Below are 25,873 nucleotides of genomic sequence, written 5' to 3'. Positions count from 1 at the left end.
TTGCCATTTCCTTCTCTATCTCATTTTACAAATCAGGAACTAAGGCAAATTAGGTTAATTCATTTGCCCAAGATCACAGAAAAGTTTTAAGGAAGGGAAATTCCCTGCAAAAGAAAATACTGAAGAAATTTTGGGTACTTCCCAAAGGAAGGCAATTCAATCAACAATTTTAACCTCAAATGTTAGTTCAAAGGATTCTTATTAAAACATTTCTATTATAAACCCACATATATCGTATATCTCAAAAATCTAATAGTTTGGTAGCTATAAAATTTAAATCTGCATTAAAATTTTTGTGATGTTCTGTATAGAATAGTATAAAATATTTTAAAAGTTTATACTGGAGTTTTTTGGATCATAATACTAGATAGTTTTATGGTCCCGGTTACTTCCAACTACTGTCTCTAGAGAAGGACTTTTTGATGATTAACACTGGACATATGACAGTGTCACATGTAACAAGATGGAAGAATGTTTGGATTGATTCTGATCAACTTCTTAAATCAGAAGTAGGAGCAGTGAATAGGAGGTCCAAGTAGAAAGATTTCACCCTAATGTAAAAACATATGATTGGATATGTTTTAAAAATAAAGACCATTTTGCCAGGAGAATGTTGTTAGTTCTCCATCATTGGACATTTTAAAAAAGAAACTAGATGGCTTACATTACATGGGATTCTTTGTCTGAGGGTTCTGGCATTTGGCCACTATATTTCTTGGTGTTTTGATTTTAGGATCCCTTTCAGTAGGGGATTGATGAATTCTTTCAATATCTATTTTACCCTCTGTTTCTAAGACTTCTGGGCAGGTCTCTTTGATAATTTCCTGGAAAATAGTGTCCAGGCTCTTTTTTTCATCATACTTTTCTGAAGTCCGATGATTCTCAGGTTGTCTCTCCTGGATCTGTTTTCCAGGTCTGTTGTCTTCCCCAGAAGGTATTTCACATTCTTTTCCATTGTTTGATTTTTTTGGATTTGCTTGACTGATTCTTCTTGTCTCCTCGAGTCATTCAATTCCAATTGTTCGACCCTGATTTTCAGTGAAGTATTTTCTTCACTCACTTTTTAAAGATCTTTTTTTAATTGTCCAATTGAGTTCTTTTGTTCTATGGAATTTTTTTCCATTTTGCCAATTTTGTTTTCCAGTTCACCAATCCTATTTTTCAAGGATTTGGTTTCTTTATCCACTCTCTCTTTAACTGACTTCTCCAGGCTCTTTTGCCAAGCCTCCCTCTCCTTTTGCCAAGCCTCCCTCTCTTTTTCCCATTTTTCTTCTAGCTCCCTTGTGAGAGCCTTTTTAATTTCCTCCATGAGATTCATCTGTGCTGAGGAACATATGATCTCCTCCTTTGGGGATTCACCTGGGGACTGTTTGTTTTTAATCTCCTCAGGATTCGGAGTCTGCTCTTTATCTGTATAGAAGCTGTCAAGGGTTAAAGTCTTTTTCAGTTTCTTGCTCATTCTGTCATCAAAGACAAACTATCAAAGAAACAGAAGAAAAAAACCCTTGAATGGAGGCTGCTTTCTTTGGGGGAGGGGCAGGGTAGCTGTGAGGCACGGGTCCTACTGTGCTGCGCCTGCGCTCTGAGATCCGAGAGCGCGCTGAGACACTGTGGGGGAGGGGTGGCCAGGTCCCGAGAGACTCCAGCTGTTTGGGGTTGTATTCTTCATCCTCGGTGTTTTTAGCTTCTCTGCTGGGCTGCTGACTTGCTGCCGGAGCAAAGTATCTAATCCTGTAGCAAAGCTCTCCCCGCAGAGACGGCTGCGATCACGCCCCACCCCCTCTCCGCTCTGCTCGGCTCTGAGCCGCCTTCCGTGCTCTCGCTGCCGCTGCTGCCCGCAGACTGCTTCCGATCTAATAACCGTCCCCGCCCTCACGCAAAAACAGACCTTTCTTGACGAGTCTCAAGGATGGTTTCTCTTGGTAACTAATTGTATGGTTTTTTTCAGTCGAGCATTAATTCAGAGTTATGAAATGAAATGGATAGTGAGAGAAAGCTCAGAGGTTACACAGCAGTGTGCCTCCTCTCCGCCATCTTGGCCGGAAGTCATTACATGGGATTCTTACCCAAGTAAGAGAAAACTCATATGACTTCTGTGTTCTAACCAATTCTGAGTTCTGGATAACCCAGAATATTTTCAGATCAAATGAACATTTTTAAAGATATAAACATAACCTATGTTTGATCACTATTTTGATGAAATATTGCTATTTCTGTGAGAGTATCTATAGTAAACTTCAAATAAAGGAAGAAAACTATGTTCCAGGATGCTTCAGACAAAATCACCCAATCATCTCAGTGCATACAATCATGAACTTGGAGTCAGGGAAACCTGATTTCAAATCTGGCTTTATACTTTTACTGTGTGACTACAGGCAAGTCACAATCTCAATCTCATTTCCCTCATGTATAAAATGCAGATAATAAAAAATAGTAGTTATAAGGCTCAAATGAGACAATATTTACAAAACACTTTGCAAATCTCAAAGCAATATATAAATATAATCTGGGCTCAAGTTTGGCATTCTACATGTCAGCTTCCTTTCAGAGTTTTTTTTTTCCCCTCCAAGGACTTCTCTGAAGTGAATTTGAAAGTATATGTGTCCTTTCCTGAAACTAGAAGTTAGAAGTCCAGTGTTCCTCCTCTCCCAACATTTGGCCAACTTTCCCTCAAGTGGATATGCAGTATTAAGTAATTGTGCTCTTAACACAATGAGAAAAGACTTTTAAAAATAGTATTTTATTTTTTCCAATTACATGTGAAGACAATTTTCACATTTATTTAATTTTTTGAGATATACTTTTCTCTCTTCTTCCATCCTCTTCCCCCTTCCTGAAATAGAAGCAATTTGAAATAGATTGTATATGTATAATCATGTAAAACATATTTCCATATTAGCCATAGTTGTGAAAGAAGAAACAGAACAAAAGGAACAGGCTATAAAAAGAAAAAAGAAAGTAAAAATAGTGTGCTTCAACCTGTGTTTAGATTCCATTAGTTCTTCCTCTGGATGTGGATAGTATTTTCTTTCTTTCTTTTCTAATTTTTTTGTATTTTTATTTTTTTCTCTTCTCTCTCCACAACTCACTACTATTTTATTTTTTTCAGTTACATGGAAATATAGTTTTCCAATTTTACTTTTATTAGATTTTGATTTTGATTTTTTTTCTTCTTATCTCTCTTTCCTCCCCTCTCCAAAATGTCAAGCAATCCAATATAGGTTATACTATAAATATAATTCCATATTAGTCATGCTGTGAAAGAAGAATAAGGGGAAAAAACAAAAGAAAGAAAAAAAACAACAACAAAAGTTATAGTTGGACTCCATAATTCTTTATCTGGATGTGGATACCATTTTCCATCATGAATCTTTTGGAATTGTCTTAGATCACTGTAGTGTTGAGAAAAACAGAATCTATCAAAGTTAATCATTGCACAATATTGTTACATCATCAGTTCACTTAAGACTTTCCAGGTTTTTCTGAAATGTACCTGCTCATCATTTCTGTAGAACAATAATATCCCATTACCTTCATATAATACAAATCTTTCAACCATTCCCCCACCAATTGAGGTATTCCCTCAATTTCCATTTTTTTTTACCACCAAAACAAACTATACATTTTTTGTATGTGTGAATTATTTTCCCCTTTTTTTTTTCCTGCAGAAAAAAAACACATATAAAGGTTAGGTTTAAGTCCTAAAAGTAGGTGCAGGAAGTAAAAGAGGAGGAGGAAGGAAAGAAGAATGAAGCACAAGTTCTGTGTTAAGCACAATTCATATGATTATAGGATTTAGACCTGGAAAGGAACTTAAAGGTCATTGAGTTTGGCCTCTCCTCTTACAGATATGTCTGAGGCAGAATTTGAACTTAGATCTTGGGGATCTGAAGCCCAGCAATCTGTGTACTCTTCCCAGTAGCCTCTTTCAAATAAGGGATATGTACTGAGACTGTGATTTCACTGATAGAAGGAATTCTTAGGTGAGAAATTTTCCCAGGGATAGGTTAGCACTGTCATTGTAATTCATAATCATGGACTTTAGAGTTTCTCAGAGTCCTGAAAAGATAAGGGATTTTCCCAAAGTCATACAGCATATATGTGTCAAAGGTGGTCTTGCACAGTAGAGACTCACATGCTTGCCCTTGTTGCTGATTAATCTATGAAAGCAGTTCATTTGGATTGCATCAATATTAAACAAATAATAACAAATCAAGTTGCTAAATTCACATGTAGGTTGTTCATATATTTTGATCAGGGAAGTATTAGATGTAATGGGAGTATGAAAGGAAGACACTACTGTGGGTTGTTTTTCCCCCCACAGTAACTGAATCAGTACTGGGATAACTTTGTAAAATTGAAGATTGATTTTAATTCTACTTTTAAGGCTCAGTCAAGCTAAATTTTATATCCTTTTCCCAGATTTCTTCCCCTTATAAACCACCCACCACCCTCATCCTGGGGAAAAACTTGCCTAAAAGTCAAGTTTTCATCTTATGATTATTTCCACCCTTGTAATTTCACCCATCACTCTCTTTCTAGAGAAACTTGGTTAACCTTAAAGACCAAACCTCATCATTTTGAAAAATTGTAGCAACTCCCATCACTTGAAGACTACTCCCATTGCCTGGTAATCTTTGTCTTGTGACTCAAAACTTATGTCTTGGCTTGTGACTAACAGGGTTTCAGAAGGGGAGGTCCAAGTGAAATAATTTCAATTTTGACCAAGTCATTACTTTCTTAGGAGAGACATATCCTTAATTCACTGGCTGTTTTGAGGCCTACCAATTACGCTCAACCTGGTTTAGCCCATTTGCTGGGGTGTGATTGGTTCACATAATACAGCTTCTTGGAGCCTCACTTGAGATTTGGGTGAGAGGTGGGCCTCAAAGTTAGACGAGTTGATCTGAAGAGGGCTTGGCAAACCTTCATACCAGAAGTGCTAGTCTTCCCTGAACACATTGCAGATGGACAAATGAAAACAATTTGTTCCAATGGCTGTGAGGATAGCTGAAGAAGATGTTATGGAGTAGTTTGAGCTTAACCAGACACTGAAGATCCCAAGATCATTCATTGCATTATGGATCATCACAGACATCTTAACTTTTGTCTTGCCACTGGATCTTCAATGACTGAGGAAGAGAATGGTTGACTACTCTGTACAACTCTGCCTACTTAAATCTAATTCACCCACAAGCCAAGACATCATCACTCAGTATGACATCATTAGTTCTCTTATGAGTCTCTCAGTTTACAGTAATTTTCAAATGTGGCAACTTAAAGAGTGACTTGGGAGAACAATAAGATAATGGTCTAAAGAATAGGAAAATGAAAATATTGGTTGTAGAATGGATTGACAACTAATATTTTGATTAAAGTTTGGAGTTTGCATTTTATACAGAGTTCTGGAGTTTACATTGTTCAGTCATGTCTAACTCTTTGTGAATCATATCAAACTAATACTGTTCATGGGGTTTTCTTGGTAAAGATACTGGTTTATCATTTCTTTCTCCAATGGATTAAAGCAAACAAGGTTAAATGACTTGCCCAATGTCACACAACTGGTAAGTTTCTGAAGCTGAATTTGAACTCAGGTCTTCCTGGTTCCAAACTTAGTGGTCAATCCTCTGAGTCACCTAGCTGCAATTTATACTAATAACAAATTAATTGAAGAGTCAATAGGAAGAGTGAAATTGATTTGAGCCTCCAACCTGCTTCTTAATTCCCATGTGACTTCAGTCCTTAATACACATGGGATTCAGTTTCTTCATCTGAAAAATGGAGGGAGTTGTGAACTAAATGGTCTTTGAGGTCTTTTTCAGGTTTAAACCTATGATCTAGAATTACTATCAACAATAATCAATAGCATAGATGTTTAGGAGGCATTATTAAATCTTGCCACTCTATTTAATGAATATAAAGCATTTAATGAAGCAGAATAGCTACCTTATACCCAGATTGTGCAATGATCCATAGCTGAAGTGGTCTCCAGCTACAGTTTGGAATCCTGACACTGCAGTGTGTTAGAGAGAATCTCTTTCTACACAGAACTAAATGTGTTGGATAAGGAGGAGATATAGGGTCTTGTCAGAAATGAGAAATGCTGCTGATTCAGTCAACTATACTTTAAGAGGGGCCTCCTTTGTTATCTTGACTCTTGAATAGATCCATGTGCCTACATTCTCTTTTAAGAATTTGATATCCTGAATGGAAAGCAGACTGATTTTCAGATCAATTAGTCAGAGGGATTTGTTTTTTAATTTTAAAAAGATTCCACCATTCATAGCATATTCTAAAAACAAAAATATTTATTTATATTTGAAATAATATATATTACAAACAGTAGAAAAATATGTACATTGATGTCTATGTCATGAATTCCTAGAAAAATTATACCTCATCCCCTACATAGAAATTCCAACTGCAATAATTATGCAAAAATGGGTTAACATTTTTCCCAAGTATTCTATAAATGAAAAATAAATGAAAAAATAGCTGGATAGATGAGGATATGATAAAAATTTTAAATATAAACTTCATTTTCATGCTTTTTCATTCTCTCAAATCCTTCCAAACAAATGAAATGACTGATACGGAACACTTCCCCCATATTTAATTTTTTAGAAAAAAAAGATCATGATAGGGCTTGGAAAAAATGGGGGCCAAATGTCAGCCATCACATTCCAAGTTAATTCATTAATTGTGCTGCTGAAACAATCTCTTTCAATAAAGTTATCTGATAGATCCCATAGAGCACTTTTAGATTTTGGAAAGTACCCCTTTAACAAATGGTTCTTTATCTTGGGATTAAAAATACAACTGCATTGAACAATTGAACCCAGACACAATAAAAATTCATCTTAGACCAGGGTTGAATTATGATCTATATTTATTCTACCCTACAACTAGTAGTTGTAGTTATTACTCTAATAAATAAAAACTGTAACCTGGTTCAGAACAAACATGAGAATAAGCCATTGAGAACTGTCCCCATTCTGATGTCTTAAAACCATGACAAATGTAGACTTAGGAAAGAAAATCCTAATATTTGAAATTCTTGTAGGGTAGAGAATAGTATACATCTCAAATTAATGTTAGCACCCCTGGGCCAACAGGTGTACTGAAAAGAAGGTAATATAACTCTTTTTTTTCTCACTGTGTCTAGCACAGTGCTTGGTATATGGAGGGTTCTCAAGAAATGAAACAAAAATTTAACTTCAAAGTGAAGGAAATGGCTTGCAAAGCAAGAAGATATGATAGGGCTCTGCCCCTAGTTGGTTGTGGGGGGGGGGCTGCTTTATGGCCAAATATCAATACTTATATCGATGGTTGCACAGTGAGCTGTTAACTCTGACAATGAGGCATGACAGCAACAATGAGACAAACTTGATTCACAAGAAGGTTACATGAGCAGAACATGGATATAACAGGTGTTTTTCCAATCTTAGGGAACACTTAGTGTTGATCAAAGTAATTCAATAATTACATGAAACAATTCTGAAATTTTGCTGTGGCTGAGATCATCCAGAGGGTGAGTGCAAAGAAATTTTTTTTTATGCCAATTTTTTTTTTATTTACTACTTGCTGGAGATTAGCTCTGGAAAAGACTGTGTTTCCTAATATCTTGACACGTATTTAAAATGTTCTTAATCATTATTGATTAAAGAAAAACAAATTAAAATATCTTTGAGGTACACCTCACACTTATCAGATCAGCTAATATAATAGACAAAATGATAAATGATGAAGAAGATATTGGGAAATTGGATCACTATTTATTGTTAGCGAAGTTGAGAACTGATCTAACCATTCTGGAGAACAATTTAGAACTATGCTCAAAGGGCATATAAAACTGTGCATACATACTCTTTGAACTAGCAATACTACTCCTTGGATCTGTATCCCAAAGAGATCTTAACAAAGGAAAAAAAAACCTACATGTACAAAAATATTTATAGCCGCTCTTTTTTTTGTGGTGGCAAAGAATTGGAAATTGAGAGAATCTCCTTCAATTGGGAAATGGCTGAACAAGTTGTGATATATGAATGTAATGGAATATTATTGTGCTGTAAGAAATGATGAACAGATAAATTTAAAAATATTTGGAAAAACTTCCATGCTGAGTGAAGTGAGCAGAACCTGGAAAATATTGTACATAGAAACAGCAACATTATGCAATGAACAACTTTGATAGAGTTAGCTCTTAGCAACATAATAAGCCAAGACAATTTCAGGACTCATGATGGAAAATGCTATCCACATCCAGAGAAAGAATTATGGTGTTTGAATGAGGTCAAAGCATACTATTTTCATTTTGTGTGCGTGTGTGTGGCTTTTCCTTTTTATTCTGTTTCTTCTTTTACAACATGACTAATATGGAAATATGTTTACATGATTGTACATTTACATTATTATTTGCAGTCTTAAGGAAGGAGTAGAGGACAGAGGGAAGGATAAAAATTGAAACTTAAAATCTTATGAAAAGTGGATGTTGAAAACTAAAGATAGTTTTCATGTAATTGAAAAAGGATACTATTTACAAAAAAGAAATGCTTGCTAATTGGTCAATGAAAGAAAAAAGAAGCAGAAATAAGTGGTGGATGGCATACTACTCTGAGAACAGTTTACAGTGTTAACACTCTAGTTTCTTAAAGTTGTATTATCTCCTTTGCTTATCTGAAATTTGTTTTTTTCAAAATATATGCAGATGCATTTTAGAAAAAAAAATTAAAAAAATTTTTTCCTTGTTCTCTTAGGCACCAAAAAGCATCTCATCAGTCAGAAGAACATGGAGAGTTCATCTAGAAATGAAAAACAAAAATTGTTAATTTTCAGAGAATCATTTCACAGAAAAAAATCGTGTTTTTCAAACCATTTCATGAAACTAATAAAGGCCTTCTTTTAAACACCGTAAAAATTTCTGGAAACAATTTATAAAAGGAATCGAGGTCTTTAGCTTTAAAAAAATTGTTATGGTAATTTTGAATACAAGCCACCCTTTTAAAGAACATGCTATGAACTGATGCTGAGGGAAATTAGCAGGCCCAGGAGATCATTATATACTTCAACAACAATACTAGATGATGATCAATTCTGATGGACGTGGCCCTCTTCAACAATGAGGTGAACCAAATCAGTTCCAATAGAACAATAATGAATTGAAGCAGCTACACCCAGTGAAAGAACTCTGGGAAATGAGTATGAATCACTACATAGAATTCCCAAAACCTCTATTTTTGTCAGCCTGCATTTTTGATTTCCTTCACAGGCTAATTGTTCACTATTTCAAAGTCCGATTCTTTTTTGTATAGCAAAATAACTGTATGGACATGTATTCATATGTTGTATTTGACATATATACTGTGTATTAGTCAACCTGCCATCTGGGGGAGGGAGAGAGGGGAAGGAAAGGAAAAATTGTAACAAAAGGTTTTGCAATTGTCAATGCTGAAAAATTACCCATGCATATATCTTATAAATAAGAAGCTATTAATTTTTTTTAAAAAAAGAACATGCTAAGCAATTATTCTTCTCCATAAAGGAAAGAATAAGAGAAAATAGATGTAAATTTTAGCAGAGAAAAATACAGTAAGCAATAACAATAGTAAGTAGGATTGAGATAAGACCTCAGGTGAAACAAATCTTGTGTTTCTCAAACAAACAGATGTATTCTTAATAACAGATTCTGGAATCTGTTATCTGAGACCATTTCCATGTTGGAGAATATTTTGCTTACATGAATTTTAATCCTGTGAAATTTCAAGACAAAATCTAAAATTTTTATGTGGGAAGTTAAAAATGATTTATTTGTTTTTCATATTAAATCTGTGCTGTTGTTCTTGAGGTTTGCATTCTCTGTGCAAGCTAATGATTAAAATGATTTTTTTTAAAGAAGAGAATTTATGCTTGCAAGAAAAATTAACAAAGGATTAGTATTTGAACAAATAATAGGATCATAAATTTAGAGCTAGGAGGGACACTGAAAATTGGACTAAGTCCAATCCCTTCATTTTGCACATGAGGAAAGTGAGACCCAAATAATGTGGACTGTTTCTTCCAGGTAATGTTCCTGAATGGTTTAATTATATATCACCTTGAGAGCAGAGATAAAAACAAGGCAAAATCAAGGTCTCTTAGATTTTATGGCCATTAACTATCTGACGTAACAAACATGACAAATTTCTAACTTCAACTGTTAGGAAATATTTAGTCTTAGAGAGATGTATCCTATTGAGATACATTAGAATTTGGTGATCTTAGGAGAGTTGGGATATATGGGGGGAAAATAGCAAGAGAAGACTTGTCCTGTATTAGATGAGAGATTATTTCTTTTCTTTCTTTCTTTCTTTCTTTCTTTCTTTCTTTCTTTTTTTTTTCTTTTTTCTTTTTTTTTTTTTTTTTGGTATCTCTGTCATGTAGCATGGTGTCTGGCACAGAATAGGTACTTAATGAATGCTTCTGATTGACTAATAATTAATTCAGTGTTAAGAATATATTATTCAGGCTCCAGAGTGCTGTTTATTGAGCTTCTATATTGTGGCATTAGTGTATTAAATTCAAGGACCTAAAACACAATGACCAGGGGCAGGAAAAAAAAAAAAAACAAAACAACCCAATCCCTCTCCCGCCTCCAATCCTGCTGATTAAATTTCTTAATGGAGATTCAATCTTGATTTAGAAATACTCGGCTAGTATCTCATGAGTACTCTGTTAGCAGGACGGGCTGGCATGGTAGGAATGAGCATATTGCCCTCTGGTGGCCTTCAAGTTAAGGACTTCAAATAACCAAAATAAAAGGAAATAAGAGATTTCTGTTTTTGATACAGAAACTGATTTTGAATTAGTCACATCCCTTGACGTGCTGGTATATGTTTAACAACTGTCAATCCAGAAAAGTGTATGTATAAAACATTTTTAAGTTTATTACATTTATTCACATTTTCTCCCTCACTTCCTTAAATATAATCAATCAACAAAATAAAAAATTAAGCCCTGATTTGTAACATTTGTGGATCTCCAACATGTAAATGCTCCCACTGAAAATTTAGCAACTGAGTAGGAGAGGGTTATAGCCTATTCATGATTCATATCTCATACCATGCATATGAGTTTGTTCAAAGGTTTAGACTTTAGCATTGCCCGGGGAAGAATTTCAACCACCCTTTTTTGAACATTCTACTGCATTTCAGAAGTGAGAAATTGACAACATACAGCAGTTTCAATGACTGTGGGACTCAGGTGTTCTCTCAGCACTGCATATACACTTGGAGACATAGGAAGAAGGTCTGATGGAGAGTGCGGCTCAGTGGTATCACTTCGGCTTAGAGGAAAAAAAAAAAAGAGAAAAATTGGAAATTAAATGTTCACTGTATTTTATTCTGAAGTGTTATCTGGCAGATTCTATATATGTTTAACACTGAGATGCCCAATGCATCACTTGACATAGGTTTGTTATTCATCAGTACAGGGAACTTCCATGTGAGGAAACTCCTGTTTTTAATGCTCAAGTGGCTACTTTTAACAAGTATGTTTCAAAGGTTTTAATCCAAGTTTTTCTGGCTTCAAGACTTTCTACCCAGCATGCCTAGCTGCCTCTAGATTTATATTAGAGCATAGAACTTAAATGACAATATATGACATATGGAATGATGACTTTATACCCTAATTATGAGATAGAATTGGTTCTCTTCAAGAATAAAGCACCACCCTCATGACCAACAATGATAACATAGAATATATTCTAAAAGATTCTGAGAGATGAAATCTTGGCCTGATTCTCTCCACCCCAGGCCTTACCTTTAGGCATTTATTACAAGGAGATAATGTGCATAAAATGTTTTCTTCAGAATTATAGATATATATGGATATGTCCATAAATATAGCTATAGATATAGTTCTATTCTCAGTTGCTTCTTAGGAAAAGTATTTATTTATTTTTTTAGCAATGGTAAATATTTAACATGTGATTATTATAATGACTCACATTGTTGAGACAGGGATAAATACAGAGGGAACATAACCCTTGTCACCTCTCTCAGTGGGTCTTGAAACTGGGGACAAAATTAGAAACAGCATTAGAAAAAAACATGGAAATAAATTTACAGTTTTAGACATTAACAATTTAAACGAAGTCATATGACTAGATTAATGGAACAAAGTGAATTTCTAGTGCTAATCCTTAGATATCACTTGAACGGTTAACTAATAGTCAATCACTTTGACTTTCAGAATAGTTTTGAATCACAACTACCAAAATAAAGTACATGATTCAAAGACTTTGGATTTTTCCCCCAGGTTTAAACATGCCCCAGTACTTCTGGTTACATTTTCAAAACTTTCATAATCATCACTTTGTCATTCTGAAAATTTCTGTGAGATAGACTCATATAACATCAAGGTTACATAGAAGGAAATTGAGTACAGGCATGTTATAGATCAGCAATTCTCAAAATGTGATCTGGATCTCTGGGAACCCCCAAGACTCTATTATAGGTTCCATGAGGTCAAATTCAAGTTTACCATAATACTAAAACTTAAAATTTCTATTAAGGTAAATACTGATATATGTACATATACATTATATGGATGTTTGTATATATACATATATTTCATATAAGGAAAAGCTCTTTGGAGTATTTAATAATTTTTAACAATATAAAAAAGTCTTACAACTCAAAAGTTTGAGGACTGTTGTTATAGAGCATTCTCAAACTCTATAGGCAACTTTGGTGGCAGTTCAAATATTATTGGTTGCTATTCCTTAACTCAAATTACCAGTGTAGGCAACTCCCTCATAACAATAACTGCTGATACTGACTTTGCCTCAGCTTTACAATGCTATTGTATATGTTGCTTTGGCCTACATAAAAAATGTCTGTACAATTCAAAGAACCCATTTCTTTCTCATCTGTAAAATGAAGAGACTGGATTAGATGATCTTAAAGATTCCTTCCATTTTTCACAAACTATGAAATCCCTATGGAAGAGGCCATGGTGTTATTTTCAGTTTTCAATATTTAGGTGTATCATATTTTTGTAAAGATGATTAAATAGAAATGAAAACAAAAATCTACTTTTCCATTTGGTCTTAAAAAGCTTGAAGCAAACATGAAAGATGTTTCTATTGCTTTCCATTGACATGAATTATCTTTCAAATTTGTAAGAAAAAATAAATAGAAGCTAACCTTCATTTGGCTGAGAGCTGTAGTGTTTACCAAATGCTTTATCTTTGGGAATGTCAGGATACAAATACTTCAATGGGTTTTCAGGAACATTTTCTGCCATAATAACTTTGTAGTCTCGAAGAATGTCAGCAAATGGCAGAGCTGCTAAACGACCTTTATTGTAAGGCTCTACAGAATGGAATCTAACTTCTCCTGAAAGGAAAAAAAGCAGGTGAAGTTAATCAAGACACCATCTGTATGCACACATTGTCCTCGATTATTGCTCTTTCTGCTCATATTATCTGCATATCACTGGATATAAAGTTTTTCCAGACATTCTGTAGACGAGACATTTTACAGATGGCACCAATATGGGGTTTTCACTTGGACAATTATAAATTCATGTTTTCCTATCCAAATCAGAATAGTTAGTAGGTGATACACAAATTCACTGTAGCTATTTTAAAAACCATCATCATCACACATAAACACATATATGTACAATCAGTAGTCTTCAATTCCCAAATATTAACAGTGGAGTTCTAAGAAAATGCTATTTTAATGATATATTAGGAGGTAATACCAGAAAACATGTGACATACCATTTTCTGACTGGTCCACCCACGTGAAGGTAATACTTCCAAGGTTGCTCTCACTGAATCTTAATAAAAACGTTCCTGGCATCTTATCTTTCAGCAAGACCCGTTCCTTTTCCTTGCTTACAAAGCCCATGATGTACCTGAAAGAACAATTAGTTCATAGGTTTACCTGATGAAAAATCATGACATCTACCTAGGTACATCATCTGTTGCATCTATGAAGCCAAATGTTTAAGGTGTTTTAAACACATTCAACAGAGCTCACAACTAAAATTCTCTTAAGCATACATATGAACATTACTATCAATAGGTTTTTAATTTAAATAATTTAAGAGATCAAGAATTCTTTTTTTCACTAGGCTTAGACGTGTCAAAGAACAAATAACATAACATTCAGAAAAAAATGACATTCATAGAGATATTAAAAGCACATGATTTACCCATCAATCCAAAGAGGAAGAATGTGCTTTTTTATTAAATCCAGGATTGCTTCAAGCCATCCCCAAAAGGTAAATGCCTTGCCAGGTAAGTGCTCCTATTTTCATAAAAAACAAATAAATAAGGGATATGATGATCACTTTATAAGAATCATTAGTAAGACATAAATCATCATATTTTATTTCATGATAGTTTATATTTTATTTCTTGTTAAATTGGAGAATCTTTTAGAGTTTCTCTTTAAAATATGTTTATCTAGAGAATTCTTAAAACTTCATATCATGGTATGGGATTGTGATGATGATGATGAAATATTTTCCTTACAATATCATGGAGGTGGTAAAATAAACTGTAATTATCCCTGTTTACTGAAGAATCTTGGCCCCAATGAAACTAATTAATTTGAGCCATAAGACTAGTAAAATGTTAGAGCCACATTTAAAAGCAGGAGCTTCTGATTCAAAGACTGAATTTTTCTCCCCTTCCCTGCTCTGGTCCCCATTCCTCACCCCCATCTCTCAACCCCAACCTCCTCCCCTTTGCTGTACAGTTCTAAGATAACTTTTCCTTCTGTCCATACCTTGCAGAACTTTGCCCAAGAGAGCTGACCATCACTGTAGCTGGCTTGTTGCACTAAAATTAAAGAAGAGAAAATAATCCAAATTTTCATGTTCATGAAATACTTCTGTTTTTTTTCTCTAAACTTGTTTTTTACTTCATTTCAATAAGCCTACAGAGTTGAGAATTTATTGAGAACTTAACTTGTGTTTTATGCTAAAAGCCAAAGAAATATGAATTTCAAACTTTCAAGGAATTTACTATTTAGCTTGAGGGATGAAAATAATGCATTTGAAAAAGAGAACATGAAACAGGGCATACTCATATATTAAATTATGTGGTAGAGACTTTAAGTGGTCTTAGGATTCAGAGAAAGGGAAGGCCATTGTGAGACATAGTGTTTAATATAATTCAATCAATAAACATTTATGGAATAACTACTAAATGGATAGCATTTGTATTGGCAGAGAGGAAGGCATTCCAGATGGAATAGGATAAATGGTTTAAGGAAAAGTATGAAGGTGGGAATGACTAAGGCTTGTCTGGGGAACAGTGTCAAGAATAACTTAGTTTTCTGAGCTGTGGATGAGAGTTCATATTAGAAAATGTTAATGATGAGGGATTAGAACAGCAAGTGATAATGGGAATTGAGTGAACCACATTGATTCTATTTTGTGACAATTCCAGAGCTAGCTTCCTTTTCTATGGAATTATGGATCTAGTCCAATTTCTGTCATGTGAGAAAACTTTATTTTGCAGGAATTGTGAGAAAATGTGATTGCAACATGACTGGGATCTCCCTGCAGCTTGGAGAGCCTTAACAAGAAAGAGCCTAGACTATGCTGATCAGAAACCTACTCAGATCCAAAAACTGATGCAAGGTTTTCTAGCAATTTTATATCTCAGGCAAACCATAAGGCTTATCTGAAAACTGGCCCCATACTAGTCCATCACTTATTGTTTCCATGTTTCTTTGATTGAATACAGATATTTGATGGGATGGGAGGTACCTCCTTTTAGGATTTTAGGGAACTGCACTTATTCATCCTCCCAAATGAGAAACTCCTTAATGTTTCTCTTTCATTTAGAAATCAGATTACTTGATTTTTAATCCTTTTTTTTTAAATTTTATTTTATTTAATTAATAACTTTGTATTGACAGAATCCATGCCAGGATAATTTTTATACAACATTATCCCTTGCAATCGCTTATGTTTCGTTTTTTCCCCTCCCTCCCTCCATCCCCTCCCCAAGATGGCAAGCAGTCCTATATATGTTAAATATGTTGCAGTATATCCTAGTTGATTTTTAATCCTAATAATTGTTTTCTCTTGATTTAATTTTAATTTAATTGAACTTTAATTAATGTATTTGATTAATTGTTTTTAATGTATAAAAGCCTCTCTCCTCCTGCATTCAGGATCCAGTGTCAAAACTGAAGAAGGCAACAAGTTCCAATTTGTTAAGCAATTGGCATCTATTGCTTAATAAATTGATATAATCAGAAACTCAAGTCTTTGTTCACTTAGTTATTTCATGTTTCACATGTGACAGTGATAAATTTCTACATTTAAGGTTTCCATCTTAAATCAAAAATTTTAAAAATAGGGCTTAATCTAATAATCTAATAGGGGAAGATTTCTGAATAAAGCTGCAAATTATGTTTTCATTCTTCCAAGATTGTATCAACATTTCATTGATCATATGAATAGGAACAAAGTTTGAAATCCTGGACCTGTGATATTATCATGATAGAATATTTTTGATTTGTAAACTTCCTCGATGGAATAAGAGAAGAGGGTATATTCAGGAACTTATCTGTAAACCTGTCTTAAATACTTAAAAGGTTAAGTGGAATGATCATATTCATGTAAATAGTATATATATCTAAGGTAGAATTTGAGTCTAGATCTTTACTCTGCTCCAAGTAGATAGCTTCCTGTCTACAACACTATAGTGCATTTCTAATAAGGATTGTTTCATTTTTTGTACTTGTATTGTATAGTAGGTGCTTAATAAACATCTGATTAATTGATAATGAACTTTATTTCAGAACTTCATTAATTTGGGTTTCTTTGGTGGGATAATGATTTTTTTTTTGGTGAGATATATATACACACAATACATACATGTATTACATCTGTGTATATATATATCCACTCACTTATACATACATATATAATTTAGAAATATGTTCCCATTAACTCCTTTTCCTTTAAATAATCCACATTCTTTTGTATGGATATGGTAACCCAGTTTAAAGATTAAAAATAACAAAAGTAGCAGCAACAGCTCAATTTTACAAAGAACTTTCCAACTATAATACTATAAGCAAAGTTAAATTAAAAGTTAAGAAAAAAAGGAAAGTTACTATTTGGTGAAAATAGTTTTCTATCTTGCTACTTCCAATATTGTTAATTCATATGGATTTGGATTCCCATGTTGAGCTTTACTTCATGTTAACTACTCCTGAAGTCCCAATTCAATTTTAAAACTGAAGGTGTTTATGAGGCTTGAAAACTTATCTTTCTATACAGAGTTATATATAACAGACTAATTATACAAACTGGTAATGATTTTTAGCAAGTTTGTAAAGTGGATCAAACTCACAACTAAGCTTTAAAATTTAGGAAAAGTATTCTTCCTATGCTGAATTATCTGCCGAGTAGTTTTTTCTTTTAAATAACAAATATATTTTGTGCAACTAATGCAGCCATCTATCTTATTGCAGGTCATGTTATTTGCTTCCTCCTAGACTTCATTGGGTATAGCACAAATATGAGAATCCCAGGATAGACCAGATTTTTAATCCACCAAGCATCAAAAACAAATGAGGTTCTTCTATCTCAAACAACTTACCTGCCAATTTCTCAGCCAACATATTGAGTTGGTCTGAATTGAGACCTCGTCCAACATATGATGAAAATTGCCAGCTCAGTACTTCCAATAACTGACTCAAAGCAGCAGTTGGAGGGTTATTAAAAAAAACCAAATTCTGGAACAGAGTTATAATTATACCAATGTTAAACAGGCCCCAAATATTGCAATTTTTAAATTGTAAAATGGAAGTTACATATGATAACAACACTTCCTAACAAGCTCATCAAAAAGTATGACCTCAAGATTCAGTTATCTTTGGGCTTCCTGACAGCAATGCAGTAATGGAAAATACAGCTTCATTTCCTCTCTTTTTATCTGACTATTTATGTTATGCTCTCTTCTCTCTTTCTTTTAAAAGTTTTAAAAAATTATTTTAAGCATAAAATCATAAGTATATAATTATAGTTATATGGTTATATAACTATAATTATAATAAAATAAGCATTTCTATAAGAGTATAAAAAGAGGATTGTAATGAAACTGCAAATGTACACTGTTATTCCTTTTAAATATATAATTAAAGTTATCATATATATATTTCTTTTTTTCTTTCTCCCTCCCCTTCCTCCATAGATGGCCACAATAAGACACAAATAGATGCATATATGTGTGTGTGTGTATATATATTTATTTATTCTATATATACTTTAATTTATCAGTTCTTTCTCTGGATGCAGATATCATCTTTCTTCTTTTGTCCTTTATAATTAATTCGGCATTTATAATAGTAAAAATAACTTATTTACTCTAAGTCATTCTTAAAATCATATTGCTGTTGTTGTATGTGATATTTTCTTGGTTCTGCTCATTTTACTTTTCATTATTTCATGCAAGTCTTTCCATGTTTTTTTCTAAGATCAATGAGCTCATCATTTCTTATGGCACTATAATATTCCATCACAATCATATACTACAACATTCCCTCTTTCCTCATCTACAAAGCCGTGGTTAAAAAACTCACCTACCTCCAGGAAAGTGCCTTGACCCCAGAGTTTTATCACCCAACATCTAAATGCTTGTGTCATCACAGGTTTTTCTGTTTTTGTTTTTATTATTAATCAGTTTATTCAAGTAAGTGGATAACTTTGTCCAGCAAAGTGGTGATCTCAATTGAATACAATATTGGCTTGTTGTATGTCTTAATTATATGAGATTGACACACCTCTGGTTAAAAATGTCTCTGGACTGTTTCATTCTCACTAACAAAAAAGCAGAAGATATGACCAAGATAGGACACCAGATTTCAAAGCTAAATGAGAATGGCACTGCAGGAGGAGGAATGCACATGTAAACTGATAAGTAAATATCAAAAATGTATAAAATAACATTTTATAAATAGTTTATAAGTGTGTAATTCATAAAATAACTTTTATTTTTACTTAGTTTTTATTTATATCTTTATATTTGTATTTTGCATTTGTATTTATCTGATATTTACTTATTGGTGTCCAGGTGCTTCTGCCAGCAAAGAAAAGAAATATAACAATAGTAGAATAAACAAACAATAAAGCTGAGGAGCAAGAAAGAAAGTTATGACTAAGGAGAAAAAAATAAGGAGGGAAGTACTAAGAAAATCAAGATCAACAACTGGAATAGCATAATTTGCTGAATTTTACATGGATTAAATGATAGGATACTAATATGCAAGATTTTTATATATGAGAACAAAGAAAGTTATAATAATGAGCTTAGGGGCAGAAGATTTGGCTTAAGCCCAAAATTATATCTATATGACAGAATGGGACCAGGTGAAGATTTCTCAAAAAGATAGAGTGGATCACATCCTAGATCTAAGTTTCAGGAAGTCAATGTGATCCCTATTCTTAGAGGGCTGCAGGGCAGAAAAGGTCAGATCCTAGGCCTAAGTTTCAGGAAGTTACCCCACAAAAAGTAGACAGCATTGCTGATCATTGGTCAATGATTACTTCCTTTTCAGCCCATCCAATGAACCCAAATTTTTTGCTATTTAAACTATTCAACATTTCTGGCTGGCTAGGCTAGGCAGAATTCTGGGAGATGGGAGTTGAAAGGCTCTATGTCTGCTCAGATGGAGTGCTTGGAGCTTTCCTTGCAAAGACCCAATCAATGCTTCCTGTTTGTATCTGAAAATGCCTCTGAGTAATCAATTTGGGTAAAGGGTCTAACACTCTGCCTTACACATGGCCATTGGGAGAAAAAAAAATCCTTTGTTAAATCCCCTTAGTTTATTGAACATAAGGATTAGCTTATTTGGAGGGTGGGATAGGGCAGATAACTTAAAATTTTATTTTAACAGTACTTAACATGGTCTACAATGTACTCCCCATTCCCTTTAATCTAAATGTCAGACCCTGGGAGTCTTGTTATTCTTCCTAGGGACTGAAAGGATATTTAAGTTACAGATTATAATTATAGGCTGCATTCCTTTAGACTTTTTTTTTTTTGACTCATGCATCTCATCTTGACTCTACTTGTCAGTACTATGATTTTCAGACTGAAATTGCCTTCTTTAGCCAATATTCCCTAATATATGTTACCCTTATATGTGCCCTAATCCCTTGGGCCCCATCCTCCATGATTGGAGAAGATTAAGGATAGATGTAGAGGGCATCTTCCTCTTCCTAGATCCTCTAATGAAGGACAGGACTCATGATTTCCCAACTGGTTGTAGGACTTCATCAGGCCCTTTGGTACTCTTCCCTTTCCTCTTCGATACCCTCTCTTCCTTTTATTGACTTCCCTCATTAGGTTGTAAACTTCTTGAAAGCAGACAATGCCTTTTGTCTTTCTTTATATTCACAAGTGCTTCTTTTACTTCTGGTATAGTAAGCCTTAAATAGTGTTTACTGATTGACTGTCTTAATTCTTCCATTAGAATAAAAACTTCTTGGGGGAGTCTTTAATTTTTGCATCCGTATCCCTGGGGTGTCTGATATACTGTAAAAATTTAATAAATATTTTTTCATTCATAAGCTTCTAATCTATCTCTAATTCCTGTACAGATAGGTAGAGAGTGGGAAAATATAAAAATAGTTTTCTTCAAAAATTTATCTTCAGTGATTAGACCAAGATAGGAAGGAGGGCCATAATAAATGGCATCTTCCCCAAATTAAATAGTTCTTATTTTTACAAAGGATTTCTCATTTCAATTCAGCTAGACAAACTATTTGAAGTTAGCAAAAAAAATAAATAAATCTGATTATTTAGTAGTCAAGAGACAGAAAAAATGCATCCTTAAAGAACTGATATGTCACTCCTTTAAAGGAGTAATAGACGTGTCACCCCTTCTTATCTCTTCTCTTTTAAGGGAGTAATCAGCAATTCCTTTCATCATGGCCTCTGAGGCTTTACTAGTCTTAACTTATCTTTTAGAAATCCTTGATAACCACTAGATGGCAGAAAAACTCAGGAAGTATGGACCTAATTTACCTGTATTATGATCTCTTGATTTTCTGTGCTTGTAGAGCCCCACCCCTTGACTTCAGTGGCTAATTGAGAATTATAAGTGATCCTCACAGCTACTTATGAAACTCAGCAGGTTTCCAGGGGCTGCATGAGCAGGGGGATTGAGACTAGTGATGAACCATAGGGAGGAGGAACAACCTATAAGTACAAAGAAATTGTGCTGTATGGAACTTATCTGCAGGTCATTCTCTGGCTAGTGCCAGAAGCATGGAGCAAAATGATCTGCTTCATCCAGAAGGAAAGGTCAGTTCTTATGAAAACAGACTTACAGCACATGTGTCATCTAGAAAATTCTAGAGAATTTAAATGACTTATCCAAGGCATAATTGGATTTGAACTTAAGTCCTCCCTCCAAATGACTGGATCATGCAGCAACACTCAAGGCACAACATAGATACTATGATCACTATTTAGAAGCAGTAGATACAGTCCATTCAGGAGCACTTAGGTAGCACAGTTGGATAAAGCACCAGGTCTGAAATGAAGAAGATTCATCTTCCTGAGTTCAATTTTGGCCTTAGATACTTACTAGCTATGTGACCCTGGCTAAATCACTTAATCCTGTTTGCCTCAGTTTCCTCATCTGTAAAATGAGCTGGAGAAGAAAGTGGCAAACCACTCTGTATCTTTGCCAAGAAAATCTTCTAAATAGGTATTAGGCATGAATGAAATGACTGAACAATAACAGAAACAGTCCATTCATACTATAAATTATTGGAAATATTTGGGAGTCCTGAGAAATCAAACTACAAATAAGTAACTATAAAAATTTAACTATAGAAAATGTGTGCAATCAAATATTTATATGTATACATATACATACTATATATATATACACACCTATATATACACACATATATTTACATATATGGAAATCCCTTAAAAGTGCCTATATTGAAAGCATTTCTTTCCATATATATGTGCTGCTAATTCTTCTTGACATTTCTGCAGCCTTTGACCTTGTGCATCTCCCTCTTCTTGATCCTCTCTTCTCTCAAGGTTTTTATGATATTGCTCTCTCTCTCCTGATTTTCCTTCTGTCCATCTGAACAATTCTTAGTCTCTTTTATAAAATTTTTATCCACTATAAGTGAAGGTCCTCCAAGCTCTGCTAGGTTCTCTTCTTTTTCTCTATTTCACTTGGTGATCTTATCAGCTCCCATGATTTCCAAGATCATCTCTATGCAGATGACTTTCAGATTTATTTTTTATTTTTTTCAGATTTATTTATCCAGCTCTGTACTCTCTTCTAAATTCCACTTTTTGCAAGAATTCTTCCCTGATCCTCTTAGATCTTAGTCACTCTCCTTGAGATAACCTAATATCCTTATCTATATATGTGTATATATGTATAGTCTATAAATAAACACATGCACATATCTGGCTTGTACATAGTTGTTTACATACTATTTTCCTAATTATATTGTGAGCTCCTTGAAAGCAGAAACTAGTTGTGGTTGTTTGTTATTTTTTGTCTTTGTATTTCTGGCTCTGTATGTAATGCTTGATACACAGTAGGTACTTAAACATTGACAGACTGCCTGTACAAAAGGAAATACATTGTAATTACAGAGAAATAAAGGAATATAAATACGTAGCATCTTCCTACCTGAGAATCGTTGGTTGATAAGTTGTACCAAATTATAGAAGCCCAAGCATTAGGTAATTGACTAACATTGGAAATCATCACAACAGGTAATGAATTTGTCTGTTAAAAAGAAGACATGTAAAGAAAGATATTAGGATTTAACATTTATTGATATTGAATAAACTGCTAGTATGATGTCTCTCAAAAAATTTTGCCAAGTGAGTCCATAATCTGATATTTATTATTGTTGGAGAAAAAAAATACACCAAAGAGCATTTCACTAGGAATTTGAAGGCATAGGTGTCAGCCAGTAAGAAATTTAAATCTTGTCTTTCTTAGAGTAATAGAATCTCAGAATTGAAAGGGACCAATGAGGACATCTATTCCAACTCATACCTGAATAAGGAATGCCCTTTTGAGTACATTTAGTAAGGGATAATTCAGTCCTTGCTTGAAAATATCCAAGGAAGAAGAGCCCTGCCAAAGCAGACCATCCCACTTTTGGGTAGTTCTAATTATTAGAGAATTTTTTCTTTTATTCTAAATTTATCTTTTTGATCTGAATTTTACATTCTGGGATCAAGCTGGATATTAAATATTTCTTCCATGTGACATCTCTTTGAATGTTTGAAGACAGTTATAATGTCCTCCTAAAATTTTCTCTCTTCCAAACAATTTCCTGTAAATTTAATCTATTTTCATATGACATGTTGTTCCCATGTTTGGATGTTCTCCAGTTTAATGTTTTTGTAAAAATGTGCCAGGTATTCAATACGACATTCCAGCTGTGGTCTGATTAGAGTGGGGCAGGCGTGGATTATTGATTCTCTAGTCCTAGACACTGACCATGATTTAGAAACCAAAAATTGCATTAGTTTTCTTAGCTACTTAATGATATTCAGTATTTATATCATACTTTACGATTTATAAAGAACTTTACAAATATTTTATCTTTTTTTATCTTTACATTATATATTATACATATCATTTAATCTTTACAACAACCCTAGCAAATAAATTATTATTCCCCCTTTTAGGTTGAAGACACTGAGGTAGACTGAGATTAAGTGACACAGCTAAGTAAGTATGTGAGGCTGGATTTGGACCTATCTTCCTGACTGCAGAACTAATCCTTTTTTCATCACTGATTCATGTTGATTGTGCAATTTATAAAATACTCTGGATCTTTTTTTTTCCAAACAAACTTCTGTCTATCCATGCCTTGCTGGCTTACTAGTCATGTCTCTATGGCAAGTCACAACCTCCTTCAGTAGATGATTCTTTAAAAAGGGATAACAATACTTTCACTACTTCACCTTATAATACAATGAGAATCAAATGAGATAACATATATGAAAGTACATTAAAACTCAAAAGTACTATATGTGTGAGTTGTTGATAGCTATATTTAAGGTATTTCTCTGTTCTACCAGAAGTAAGGCCAATGAAAAAAATGATTATAACATATTAAAGTAACATTTTAGTATTTGAAAATAGATTCGAGGTAAATCTTAGGAATAAATGTGTGTATGATACATACTGGTAAAAAGAAAACAAATCATAGCAGATTCTTCCTGTTGCAAGGTGGTGCTTCCAAGATAAATACATAAAATTCCCAAAACATAAAATCTTGACTAAGTTAAGTCTCTCCTTTTCACTTACATTTCAAAACTTTTCTTAATTCTTTCCTCATTAATTTTAAATGAAGAAAATTACAAAGATTAGGAACAATGAATCATGAATTTTTCTGTCATATGACTTTGTTCATTATAGAATCCTTAGATCACTCTGGAGTCTTAGTTATAAAAATGAAGACTCCATTTTTTTATGACCTTGTTTAAGGATATCCATCCCTCTACTTTGGCTGAACTTTTATGAGCCAAATAAATCTCTAAAGAACCATCATAATAGGCTGTTAGTATCACAGCAAAGCCAAAAATATGAATGCAAGTCTCCATTTACTCAGTAATATAAAATATAAATATTTACTTAATAGGCATAGACTATTTGGAGGATTTAAATATGTGAATAAGCTGTGAACTCTCAGTTGGTAACTCCTTCCATCAATACAATTTAGAAACCCTTCTCTGACTTAACAGTTAAATCCTACAGAGTTCTTTGGGCGTACATAAACATGGTCATGCAGCTAGTAATTGTCACAGATTGGGTTTGTACCAATCATTTTACCCAGGGATCACCTTGGAGAGCTAAAAAAAAAACAAAACAGAATTCAACTGGAGAAATAAAAAGTTAATAATTTCAATAGCAATAATGAACAAAGTGGAAAGGAAGGGGTCTAATGGTATTCAAATTATATTCAGATCTCAAACTATAATACAAAATAATCATCATCAAAATGATTTAGAGTTAATTAAAAAATAGAGAAGTTGGTTGGTGGAACAGATTAAGTACATATAGTAGCCGAAATTAAAGAAGATTCAAAATTTCTAACAAGGATTGCATTTTTCTAAACTATTTTTTTGGGAGATGAGGAAATTTGGGTTAAGTGTCTTATCCAGGGACACACAACTAGTAAGTATGAAGTATCTGAGGCTATATTTAAACTCAGGTCCTCCTGACTCCAGGGCTGATTGATGCTCTATCTGAGAGGTCCTCAAACCTTTTAAATAGAGGGCCAATTCACTGTCCCTCAGACTGTTGGAGGGCCGGACTATAATAAAAACAAAAACTTTGTTTTGTGGGCCTTTAAATAAAGAAATTTCATAGCTCTAGGTGAGGGGGATAAACATCCTCAGCTGCTGCATCTGGCCTGCGGGACGTAGTTTGAGGACCCCTGCATCTACTGAGACACCCAGCTGACCTTCTAAACAAATTCTAAAAATGTTCCCCAAAATATATATGACTTTTACCTCTCTAGGCCTCAGTTTCTTCTTCTTAAAATGAAAGGGCAGGACCAGGTATTCTCTAAAATTGCACCAAGTCCCCAAATTTTATGACTGTGTTTGTTGGAAAAATATTCCTTGCAAATACTCACCTCCAAATCTATGGTCATGCCATACAGGCAAATCTGTGTTTCAAAACTTATAGAATGAAGCTCTTCAGTTACCATATGAGGACCCTGAGGGAGAAAAACATACTTAAGTTTATAAACATAGTATATTTTAGTCTGTTAACATAAAACACACAGGTTGAGTTAAATGTATAACCTAAAAAAGACCTTTCTATAAATTATTTAGGAAGGT

General features: G+C 33.8%; 1 protein-coding gene across 1 annotated transcript in view; it reads right to left on the bottom strand.

Moving 5' to 3' along the window:
* Positions 1-2,516: 2,516 nt before the first annotated feature.
* Positions 2,517-25,873, bottom strand: part of STAT4 (signal transducer and activator of transcription 4) — a 130,399-nt gene continuing 107,042 nt past the window's right edge. The window contains exons 14-22 of the mRNA XM_051985988.1: positions 25,666-25,749; positions 22,692-22,790; positions 17,618-17,753; positions 14,781-14,833; positions 14,203-14,297; positions 13,766-13,902; positions 13,185-13,376; positions 11,984-12,050; positions 2,517-11,320 (exon numbers count right to left, since the gene is read on the bottom strand). Of these exons, the coding sequence (XP_051841948.1) occupies positions 11,176-11,320; positions 11,984-12,050; positions 13,185-13,376; positions 13,766-13,902; positions 14,203-14,297; positions 14,781-14,833; positions 17,618-17,753; positions 22,692-22,790; positions 25,666-25,749 (1,008 nt within the window). The 3' untranslated portion in view covers positions 2,517-11,175. The remainder of the gene's footprint in view (positions 11,321-11,983; positions 12,051-13,184; positions 13,377-13,765; positions 13,903-14,202; positions 14,298-14,780; positions 14,834-17,617; positions 17,754-22,691; positions 22,791-25,665; positions 25,750-25,873) is intronic.

Source organism: Antechinus flavipes, chromosome 3, assembly GCF_016432865.1.
Source record: "Antechinus flavipes isolate AdamAnt ecotype Samford, QLD, Australia chromosome 3, AdamAnt_v2, whole genome shotgun sequence".
NCBI lineage: Eukaryota > Metazoa > Chordata > Mammalia > Dasyuromorphia > Dasyuridae > Antechinus > Antechinus flavipes.
Note: the sequence above shows the minus strand (reverse complement) of the source record. Positions and strands in the feature narration are given on the sequence as shown.